General features: G+C 57.4%; 1 protein-coding gene across 2 annotated transcripts; it reads left to right on the top strand.

Moving 5' to 3' along the window:
- Window positions 1-1086: 1086 nt before the first annotated feature.
- Window positions 1087-10429, top strand: IRAK1 (interleukin 1 receptor associated kinase 1). 2 transcript variants are annotated; one of them, XM_037056949.1, is made up of 14 exons: window positions 1087-1334; window positions 1428-1595; window positions 1710-1841; window positions 1960-2066; window positions 2243-2428; window positions 2649-2713; window positions 2892-3006; window positions 3756-3874; window positions 4370-4577; window positions 4992-5057; window positions 6545-6781; window positions 7437-7860; window positions 8361-8504; window positions 9353-10429. In XM_037056949.1, exons 1-14 carry the CDS (start codon window positions 1199-1201, stop codon window positions 9412-9414), a joined length of 2169 nt encoding a protein of 722 aa, XP_036912844.1. In that variant the 5' UTR covers window positions 1087-1198; the 3' UTR covers window positions 9415-10429. The 2 variants fall into 2 exon arrangements, with proteins under 2 accessions (XP_036912844.1, XP_036912843.1); XM_037056948.1 differs by having other exon boundaries at window positions 1091-1334; window positions 2240-2428.
- Window positions 10430-11103: the final 674 nt, after the last annotated feature.

Raw genomic sequence — 11103 nt, 5'->3', positions numbered from 1 at the left:
TGAAGAACTGGGACCCATCAGAGGGCTCCAGAAAGCACAGGGTGTTAAGCAAGAAAGCTGTGTGGCTTGACCTGTCCCTGAGGAAGAGTACCTGGGCGGAGATGGGGCAGAGAAGCCCTCACGCACCTTCAGGAAGCCCGTGCACTCATCCAGGTAAGAGGTAGTGGTAAGGGCAGTGGGACGGTGGGGAGGAGGTAGACTACAGAGATGTTCAGGGAGACAACAGGGAAACAGGCTGCTGATTCGGGGGTAAAGAACAGAGGCTGTGGGGCATTGTGGTTATGGGCATGAGAGACAAATGGAGCCAAGATGTCGAACAGGCTGGGCACTGAGCTTGGTGCCTGTCCACCACTTCAGAAAAAGAGGGTAAAGAGAAGCCATGCCCGGTGGGGGGCAGGGGGAGTGCAAACTGAACCAGAAGCGTGAAGAGGGAGGTAGGACAGCAGGAGCCAAAATCCTCTTTTTAAGAGAGAAACGCAGTTCACGTGCTAATGAGAAGGATCTAGCAAAGAAGGAAAAGGGGGAGATATTGCTCAGAGGTAATAGTTGCTGGTGCAGTTTCTAGAAGGAGTGAAAAAGATGGGATCCAGAGCACAGGAAGTGGGCAGGAATGCTCTGAACTGAAGCGGGCTGCTGTACAAGTTTCTAGACCTTTCTCCCTGCACCCAGCCACACAGGCGGGCTGACGGGCATCAGCCAGGGCCTTTGTGTAGGTAATCCACATCTGACCCTGTCCTGCCTGCATCTCTGAGGACTCTTCTTCCACTGCCTCCCAAATAAAGCCAAAACACCTCAAGGGCACCTCCCTGTGATTGCCACGAGACCCAACTTCAGCCCTTTCTGGAACGCCCCATGCCTTCTCCATTGACTGCATCCTGTCCTCAGTGCTGGGAACCGCTCTCCTCCATCCCTCAGACCCCCAGTCAGATGGCCCCTCCTCCTAGAAGCCCGCCCTGCACGCCTGGCTCAGCGCGGTGGAGCTGCCTTCTTGGTAAGGGACTGCGTGTGGCGCCCTCGTGTGGTTGAGGGCCGCAGCGGCGGCCGCCGCGGCAGGCAAAATGGTGGAGTCCTGGGCACCGCCCCTTCCGCCCGAGCAGGCGTCACACGAGGCTGGCTTAAAGGGGAAGTGAGTCAGTGTCCGTGGACCCGGCCGGCCGAGGCCCCAAGAGGCCCCGGCCCGGTGGCGCCTTCGGCGGCCATGGCTGGGGGCCTGGGCCCGGGGGACCCTGCGGCCCCCGGCGCCCAACACTTCTTGTACGAGGTGCCACCCTGGGTCATGTGCCGCTTCTACAAAGTGATGGACGCCCTGGAGCCCAGCGACTGGTGCCAGTTCGGTAGGTGTTGGCGGGCCTGGCTGGGGAGGGGCCGATAGTACGGGGCCCTAGTACGGGGCCGGGTGCTCAGGCCGGACGCCCCCTGCCCCACAGCTGCCCTTATTGTGCGTGACCAGACCGAGTTGCGGCTGTGCGAACGCTCCGGGCAGCGCACTGCCAGTGTCCTGTGGCCCTGGATCAACAGAAATGCCCGCGTGGCTGACCTCGTGCACATCCTCACGCACCTGCAGCTGCTCCGCGCGAGGGACATCATCTTGGCCTGTGAGCACACAGCCCTGGGACCTGGAACACCCCCCCCCCAACCAGCAGGAGGCCTCCCACAGGGCTCCTCCCCCTTCCAGGGCCTAAACATCCTTTCCTTCCTTAACGTCCCAGGGCAACCTCCCGTCCCCCTCCCACCCTCCAGCACCACCAACCCGAGAACCAGCAGCATCACTGAACTCCCTGAGGCCAAGGCCCCCAGCCCCCGGAAGTCGCAGTCACCAGCTTCCACCCTCCTCTCTCCAGGTAAGAGGTCTCTGGTGTTGGGCTTGATGGACCTAAGGAAAAGGCCACTTTGACCATGGCTATGGCTGTAGACCCTGCCTCTGGTCTCTGCCTGACTCTCACTGGTGTTTTTATGAAGGTGTTCCAGGCTCCCAGACCCATTCTGGGCCTGAGTACAGTCCTGTCCCAAGCCCTGCTGCCCTACAGCCGCCACCACCACCATCTCCAGCCTTTCCTTCTACCAAGGTAGGTGGGTCCTTCCCCAGGGAAAGGTTCCAGACAAGAAATAAGAAACCAAACCCAGGGAGCCCCAGCCCACCCAGCTAGGCCAGCTGGGAGGCAGCTGGGGTGGGGGGAGCTTGTGGCCAGGGCCGAGGGGAGGAGACAGGACCTCACCTCGCTGGGATCTCTTTCCACGGCAGAGCTCAGAGAATCCAGTGTCCCTTCTGCAAGGGACCCACCCCTCTCCGTTCTGCTGGCCCCTCCATGAGATTTCCCAGGGCACCCACAACTTCTCAGAGGAGCTGAAGATCGGGGAGGGCGGCTTTGGATGTGTGTACCGGGCTGTACTGAGGAACACAGTGTATGCCGTGAAGAAGCTGAAGGAGGTGAGTGTAGTAGCATCCTAATGAGGGTCCTAGAAGGCCAACAGTGGACCATCACCTTTCTGGTCTTCCCACCTGCTTCCCACACAGCTCCTTCAGCTCTCTGATCCCCCAGCCCCTTGGTTGTTCTGGGTCCAGGAGTGATGGCACTGGGGGTAGCCATCAAGCCTTGGCTGCAAGAGCCTGACACTGCCCCCCTCCCTATTTTCCCTGGGGGCTACAGGAGGCAGACCTGGAATGGACCACTGTGAAGCAGAGCTTCCTGACTGAAGTGGAGCAGCTGTCACGGTGAGCCTTGGGCGTCCCTCCATGACCTCACAGCACGGGACCTAGCTCCCTCGATCAAAGCCTGCCAGGCCCAGCCTAGCTGAGGGGCCAGCAGGGACTGCTCACCCCTGCAACAGCAAGATAGAAAGTGCAGTGGAGGCTGGGGGCCAGAGCACTTAGGCCCCACTTTCCCAAGCAGGTTTCGTCACCCAAACATCGTGGACTTTGCTGGCTACTGTGCTCAGAGTGGCTACTATTGCCTTGTGTACGGCTTCCTGCCCAACGGCTCCCTGGAAGACCGCCTCCACTTCCAGGTAGTCTTACCTGGCCTGCCATGCTCTCCAGACCTGCGGTGCCTGGGCGGAGTGGGGCAGGAGCCTGGCTTTCAGCCTCTATGAGTGGGTCCCACCAGCAGGCAGGGCCTGGGCTCAGGGTTCAGCCCAAGGTGGGACACCATTTTCCATGGCCTTTCCCTAGTTGTTCCTGCATGCCTGGGAGCCTGGGCCATGGTGCCTCTAAAAGGGGGCTTTTATGGATTCATAGTAACCTGGCTCAGGTTTCTCCCCTTTGCAAGCAGAGTAGCTGAAGGGTCTTGTCAGTATTGCTCTTGAGGAAAGGCGGCAGTAACAGCAGGCTGCGCTATCTGGACCCACAGTTGGGCACCGTCTAGTGAGGTGCCCAAAGACGCAGGGGTGAACTGCACACCGTGTTGGGAGAAGTAGGGAGAAAGCCTCCAGTGATGTCCTGATCACCCTGGGGTAAATGAATAAACTTAAGGAACTGAGGACTGCCAAATTGTATGATAGGTCCAAAACCATGTTCCTAGCCATTTTCCCAGCGTGCTTTGTAAAGCAGCGGTAATAGTTTAGTCTCTGTTCTCTTATGAAGTAGCTCATGGAGATTTTGCTCCTCGTTTTCCAGAAGGGGAAACTAAGGCCTAGAGAGTGAAGTGCTTGCCCAGATTTCATGGGCAAGGTAGAGGACAGGAGGAGGTGGAGTTGGAGTCAAGGAACAGTGGCCCCCAGCCTCACCCTGAGCCCTTTTGCTCCCTCTGCTGCTCTAGACCCAGGCCTGTTCTCCTCTCTCCTGGCCTCAACGCCTGGACATCCTTTTGGGCACAGCCCGGGCGATTCAGTTTTTACATCAGGACAGCCCCAGCCTCATCCATGGAGACGTCAAGAGGTAAGGACAGGACACAGCCTGGCCTCTGGGTCCCCTGAGAGCTGCAGAAGTAGATTCTATGGCAAGACAACGATGCTCCCAAACCTTCTACCAGCAGGGAGTCTGGTCCAGAGGAACCCCACCCTGAGTGCCCCTCATGAGAACGGGCCTGTCCTCTCCTGCTCAAGGCGGAGGCTGGGGGCAGGGTGCACCCCTAAGGCCTGGGCCATGAGAGCTGGAGCCCAGGGTCACTGAGTACCCAGCATGGACAGATGTGGAAGCAGAGGCCAAGAACAGGCCCCACTGATATGTAGGGGTAGGACTGTGCGTGGGTACTGTGGGCACTGCTTGCAGCCTCTTGGGTGGCTGGACTGTTCTAACAGTCCCAACTACTTTCTGTGGGCAGGTCGCAGTTTGGTGGCTCCAAGTCCAATTACCTCGGGGCAAGGCAGTGTGGGAGAGGGCAGAGCGAGCTGAGGCCAGGCCTAGGCTGACATCCTTACCTTCTCCCCTAAGTTCCAACGTCCTTCTGGATGATAGACTGATGCCCAAACTAGGAGACTTTGGCCTGGCCCGTCTCAGCCGTTTTGCAGCGGCCAACCCTGGTCAGAGCAGCACCGTGGCGCGGACTCGGACGGTGCGCGGCACCCTGGCCTACCTGCCCGAAGAGTACATCAAGACCGGGAGGCTGGCTGTGGACACGGATACCTTCAGCTTTGGCGTGGTGAGCCCCCTCTGCTGGCTGGAGGGGTGGGGAGCTGTGGCCAGGCCAAAACAGGAGGACCTGGAGAATTCCATGGGGAGCCAGAGGCCAGCCTCTGGCAGGAAGCTAACAAACAGGGTTGCAGCAACAGACTCCTCCGTCCCTGGGATAGGCCCCTTTCTTGGCCCTGCACCATATTTGATGTATGTCATTTTGCATTCTTACTCTTTAAGTCGGTGCTCCAAACTGCCAGACTTCTGCCCCATGACATCTGGCTCTGTCCCTTCAGGGAGCCGATCCTGATCTGCCTGTCCAAGGGCCAGGCCACTCCGTCTACCCCACAAGCCCCCTCTGCTTGCTGCCCTCCCCACCAAGGTTTGGGACAGCGCCATCCCAGAAACTACTGCTATGTTCTCTGTCTTGTTCTCTCTCCAGGTAATTCTGGAGACCCTGACTGGCCAGAGGGCTGTGAGGACACATGGTGACAAGACCAAGTATCTGGTGAGCCTCCTGAGGCAGGGCAGGGAGGGAGGGGGGTCAGGGAGGTGCTGCTTCTGGCAACCAACAGGTGCAGCCCTGGAGGGTGGGATGGTCTGGAAGCCAGCACCCCACAGAAGCGAGCCTTTATTGCTGCTGACTCATCTATGAAAGTGGGCAGGGCCCCAAACAGCTTCCTTTACCTTGCCGAGGAGAAACCTGCCTTTTTTCTGTAGCTACACTGGGCCTTTCCAGATCCCACCTGGGCTGGGAGGAGGGAAGGGGTGTCCCAGCAGGGTAGCCCCGGTGCTCTGGGATCAGAAGCTACAGTGAAAAACAGACGTGGGAGCCTGCGAGAGGCTATGGTGGAGAATTGGGCAGACTCTGAGAAGCCTTCTTCTGGTCCCCACCGGGCACAGTGCAGACGAACACTCCCTGTTGTGGAGGCAGGTCTGAGCTGCCTCCACCCCTGGATCCATGCTTCCTGTCTGCCTCCCCAGGGACTGGTCTGGGGCCAGGAGAAAGGAGCCCTGGGTTCTAGTCCCAGCTTGACGGCAGTGGTCTCGGACCACATCCCTGCATTTGCTGGGCCCCTTTCCCCGTGTGGAAACAGACTTAATGCCTGTGCAGCATTTTGACGCTTTCTGGGCCCAGAATGTGCTCAGTCAGCCTTTGCTCTTCCCATTTTACCAACTGGTATACCTGCAGCCACTCTGGCTCCTGGCTGGGGGTTGTTTCTGTCCATTACTGGGTCTGGGCCACAAACCAGGGAGCCAGACAGGAAACTGCCTTCCTTCACCTTCTACATATCACCCATCGGCATATCCAACTGGAGCTGCTCTCCATCACTGCTCCGGACTCCTCAGGGGGTTCTTCTTTGGTTGTCTTTGCATCCTTCCTATTTGTTTTCTGTGCTGCAGCCAAACTGATCTTTCAACAATGTCAAAAGATCATGGAAACCTCTTTGCTTTCCCACTGTGCTTGGCGTGCAGGACTGACACCTGAATGTAACCTCAGTTCCCTGTGTCTGGCCACCACCAGCCTTCTGTCTGTCCTCTGGGCTCCCTGCTGCCTGTCCTAGGGCCTGCAAAGCCACCCCCCACTCAGGAGCTTCCTCCTGGTCCTTCTCATCTCAGAGCTCAAGGAGGCCTCCAGTCCTGTTTCCGACCTGGGGGGTCTCTCCGTGGTACACTCCCCTTCTTGGTCCCATCCTCTCTGATTAAATCATGCTTTCAGATCCCAGCTCAGGTACCGCTCGCTCATGGGTCACTACCCATTTCCCATTGCTTTTATAGGCTTGTTGGCCTTTCTCCCCTCTAGGAAGCCCGCTCTCTGAAGGTGGGCGCCGGCTATTCTGTTTGTCACTGTATGCCTGGGGCAGTGCTGGGCACACAGTGAGTGCTTCATCAACCCAAAGGAAAACCACAGGAGCCAGGCCAAGGGCCTGGGAAATTCAGCTGCAGGCACAGCCTCCCTAGTGGCCACCATGCTCACAGTTATCTGTCCTACAGAAAGACCTGGTTGAAGAGGAAGCTGAGGAGGCCGGGGTGTCCCTGAAAAGCACCCAGACCACGCTCCAAGAGGGTCTGGCCGCAGATGCCTGGGCTGCCCCAGTTGCCACCCAGATCTACAGGAAGCACCTGGACCCCAGGCCAGGGCCGTGCCCACTTGAGCTAGGCCTGGCCCTGGGCCAGCTGGCTTGCTGCTGCCTGCACCGTCGGGCTAAGAGGAGGCCCCCCATGACCCAGGTATCAGGGCAGGCGGGGAAGGACAGCACTTCGAGGCACGTACTGCCCGTGGGGGCAGTGGCCTGCTGGAAACCCTGCATTTCTGGCACTTCCCTGTCGTGAGCCAACCACACACAGCACCCGCTAGACCATTTCTGGAGACAGAGTCTTTTGTACATTTCTGACTTAACCGTTGGTTCTTCCTGCAGTGGCGAGACCCCCACTGAACCCCGCCTGGTACATAGAGAGTTAAAGGGCTTTTATTGCGCCCCCTTCTGGATGTACCACACCACTGCATCTGCCTTTTTGTGTCCCCTCCGTAGCCCCCACCTCTTGGCCTCTGACAGTCGAGAATAGAGATTCCCCCATCTGAGGGCAGCAGGGCACAGAGATTCACTTTCTAGAAGACAGAGAAGCTATTGTCAGTCCTCAGCTTCGGGTGGCTGTATCTCAGTGCTCCTTGTGGAGGGATAAAGGGGCAAGGGACAGAACTTTCCCAGCTGCAGCATGTACCAGCTTAAGAGTCCTCGGGGGTCGAGAGCAGCTGCGTGGGGCCTGAGATGGCAGCTCAAGCCCCGAGGTTATGACTGGTCTTCATGGCCAAGCTTGGCCTGCCCAGGGGTGGAGGAGAGCCCCAATCAGGCCACTCCCCCTGAGAGTCCCTTTCTCCTCACAGGTGTACGAGAGGCTGGAGAAGCTTCAGGCAGCAGTGGCAGGGCCATCTCTGGAGCAAGAGGATGCTGGCCGCAGCCCCCCTTCCCCACAGGAGAACTCCTACGTGTCCACCACCAGCACTGGCAGCCCCTGGCAGCCCCTGGCAGTACCCGCAAGAGCCCCGGCCCAGGCTCCAGAGCGGCTCCAGAAAGGCCCCAACCAGCCTGTGGAGAGTGACGAGAGTGTGTCTGATCTGTCTGCTGCCCTGCGTTCCTGGCACCTGACCGCAAGCTGCCCTGCAGGCCCCGCCCTGCCAGGAAGCTCTGGACAAGGGGCCGCCACATGGACCCCAGCACCCCTTGGGCAGGCCAGCTGTACTCAAGGGGGTCCTGCCCAAGAATTGACATGTGGGAGTACCCCAGAGCCCCGGTCCACAGCTGTAGAAGGTAGCTGGGGATAGGTGCCCAGGATAGGGACCAGGGACCTCCTTTGGCAACAGTCCCCATACTTCTCACCCCCAGCCTTCTGGAATGAGAGAACAGGGCCTGCTGTTAGGCTTGCTCTGTTCCTAGCAAGCTCCAGGCCTCTGCCTTAGGGCAGGTGGCTGGCCTTAGAAGGGGGTGCAGAGGGTTTCTTACCCACCTGTCTCAGCTCCCCAGGCCGTGCCCTCCAGGTGGGTAAGAAAATGCTAGGAGCTACTTCCTGAAAGCTGGGAACAAGGAGGGCTCTCTCTATTCAGGACCAGGTTCCTGGCCTACCTGGGAGCTTGCTCATGACACCGCCCTTTATAGGCCTTGCCCTCTGGACCCTGAGGACTTCTGTCCTAAAGGAGCAGGACACTAGGGTGGGGGCGTAGGGCCAGAAGACTCCTGAGACCGGAAGTGTGAGTGAGGAGTTGCTAGGGATAATGGCCCCTGAAGCTAAGAGGATGCTCTCTCCACCCCAGGATCACTCCTGGGCAGCTCTGCGTCATCACGGCCACCACAGATTGTCATCAACCCGGCCCGACAGAAGATGGTGCAGAAGCTGGCCTTGTACGAGGACGGGGTCCTGGACAGCCTGCAGCTGCTGTCGTCAAGCTCCCTCCCAGGTACCCGTGTGCTCTGCAGCTGGACAGTCAGCCTCCATGGCTGCTCAAGCACGCCTCCTTGTGCCAGCCCCAAACAGCGCAGTGGGGTGTTTTTTTTTTTAGACTTTATTTTGCCCTGTCTAGTGTGGCTCAGTGGACTGAGTGCTGGCCTGCGAACCGAAAGGGCGCTGGTTTGATTCCCAGTCAGGGCACATGCCTGCGTTGTGGGCCAGGTCCCCAGTTGGCGTGTGAGAGGCAACTGATTGATGTACCTCTCACACATCAGTGTTTTTCTTTCTCCCTGCCTTACCCTCTCTTGAAAAAAAATTTTAAAAAATTTTTTTGAAACATCAGTGTGCAAGAGATACACCAATCAGTTGCCTCTGCATACCCCCAACCAGGGACCTTTTGGTTTGCAGGCTGGCGCTTAATCCACTGAGTCACCCCAGACAGAGTGAGCGTTGTTTCTGACCATGCACTGATGAGGCCCCTGCTCCACAAGGGGGTGGGACAGCACGAAGGCAGGCTACCCACCCACCCCTTCTAGGAATGGCTGGAAGCCCAGGCTGCCCCCATGCCGCCCTTAGGAAGTTGTTTATTCTGGGCAAAGCCCTGTGCTGGCTTTCTCACCTTCTCCTGAAATAGTACCTTCCCTTAGTCTTGGGGTGCCAGCGCCCCTGCCATGCTTCCGGCAAGCATTTCCCATTCCAGATGCTATTTGAAGACGCTCTGCTTAGGAATGAAAACCCCTCATTCCAGAGAATACCCTGGGAGCTGGGGTGGAACCATGGCCCCGCCCTTGAACCAGCCCTCCAGCAACCAAGGGGCCTCCCCGATTTACTAACCGGCATTTCCTCCTCCTTCTGTAGGCTTGGGCCTGGAACACCAACACAGGCAAGGCCCGGAAGAGAGTGATGAATTTCAGAGCTGATCTGTTCACCTGGGCAGATCCCCCAAACCCGGAAGTCAAAGTTCTCATGGTCGGAAGTTCTCATAGCACACAAACCCTCAGGAGCCTGCGGGCAGTAGGAGTGGGGGCCCCAGCCTCACAGGGGAGAGTAGCCCCTGTGCTGTAGGGGAATGGGCACAGGCCGGGCTCAATGCCACCGGGGACAGCTGCTGGAAGCTGTCATTAGGGCAGGAAATCTCACAGGCCTGCCTCAGTCCAGCATTGGGGGGAGAGGAATGCATGTCTGAAGGCTGCCGGCTGCACAGGCCGAAGAGGAGAGGTGAGGGGGGGACCATTAGTACAATGGGATATAGCGGGGAGCCGGTACCCCAGAGTTGGGCGAGGCATTTGCAGCCCAGGCCTACCGCAGCCGCCCTTAACCTTTCTTTCTGAATTTCGCTGAGGCCCTAGGGGAAAGCGGCCACTCTGTAGAGTAGAGCAGATGAGGCCTGGGGTCCTCCCAGCTGCTTGTAATGTGGGAAAGAGAGTTGCGCCCGTCCTTTGGCTCAGTCCACTAGGAGTGAGAGTTCTGAGATACCCCAGAGAGTTCCAGCAGTGTCCCCCATCAGGCCAGTGTCAGGAGGCCTCATTGGGCAGCTGGGAGCTAGCCTAACATGATTGCCTGCTAGCCGGGCCACCCCTGGGTGCTATAGACGGGTACCAAACAAAGCCCGGCTCAGCATCGGGCGCAGGCGCTGATTGTGATGGAAGGGCCACTTCCCAAGGTTGGCGTGGGTCTGAGTCCTGTGTTCCCCAGACAGTGAGAAGCCCCAAGGCAAGAAGTTGGGAGCAAGGCAGAGAAGAAGGAAAAGGAAATTGAGACACTGTTTTAGAAACGGGAGGTTTCACAGGACAGTGTCTTCGAGAGTTAGCCCGGGGCTGCAGCGTAGGCTTACAGTGACTTGTGTCCACAATCGTGAATCACACTACATGCCTCACAAAGAAAGGCATTGGTGAAGTCCAAGTTGTACTGGAGTAATAAAAGCTTGTGTTTCAACCTCTGATTCTACTCGTGGAGTTTGTTCCACTGAAAACGTCAGGCTTTTCCAATGCTTTTCAACTCAGGGTTCTTGACTGTCCAACCCAGAACAGACCCCCCTCCCCCTCCCACACCAGATCCCCTGAGGCTTTTGTTACCTAGGTTCAAAACACTACTCAACAGTAAGTACTTCCATGGGCTGTTAAATTTTTCCTATATATCTTATGGGTTCTCATGCTATTGTAAGTGGTATCTTTATGTCATTTTCTAATTAGCTGTTGATAGTATATAGGAATACATCTGAGTTTTGTCCATCAGCTTTCTATTCTGTGACCTTGCTTAAATTCATTTACTAGCTTTAGCAGTTTTTTTTGTAAATACATTGGGATGGTCTTTGTATACAAATCACTTCTTCTGCAAATAAAGATAATTTTACCGCTTCTTTTCCAATCTGCCTTTTAGTTCTCTTTCTTGCCTTATAGCACTAGCTAGGGCCTCTAGTCAGATGTTAAGTAGAAGTGGCGAGCCTGGCTGGTGTAGCTCAGTGGATTGAGCCTGGGCCTGAGAACCACACGATTGTGGTTCGATTCCCAGTCAGGGCACATGCCTGGGTTGCAGGCCAGTTCCCAACGGGACTCATGAGAAGCAACCATACACTTACATTTCTCTCCTCTCCTTCCTTTCCCCTCTAA

The sequence above is a fragment of the Sturnira hondurensis genome, unplaced genomic scaffold, assembly GCF_014824575.4.
Source record: "Sturnira hondurensis isolate 20B ecotype Veracruz unplaced genomic scaffold, ASM1482457v3 Scaffold0009229, whole genome shotgun sequence".
Lineage (NCBI taxonomy): Eukaryota > Metazoa > Chordata > Mammalia > Chiroptera > Phyllostomidae > Sturnira > Sturnira hondurensis.
Note: the sequence above shows the minus strand (reverse complement) of the source record. Positions and strands in the feature narration are given on the sequence as shown.

What these genes read in the sequence shown, in the direction of transcription:
- IRAK1 (XM_037056948.1), top strand. Translation starts at nt 1,199, where the DNA reads ATGGCTGGGGGCCTGGGCCCGGGGGACCCTGCGGCCCCCGGCGCCCAA. An exon ending in AAGACCGCCTCCACTTCCAG is followed by an intron (nt 3,007 to 3,755) that starts GTAGTCTTACCT and finishes CTGCTGCTCTAG; the next exon opens with ACCCAGGCCTGTTCTCCTCT. An exon ending in ATACCTTCAGCTTTGGCGTG is followed by an intron (nt 4,578 to 4,991) that starts GTGAGCCCCCTC and finishes TTCTCTCTCCAG; the next exon opens with GTAATTCTGGAGACCCTGAC.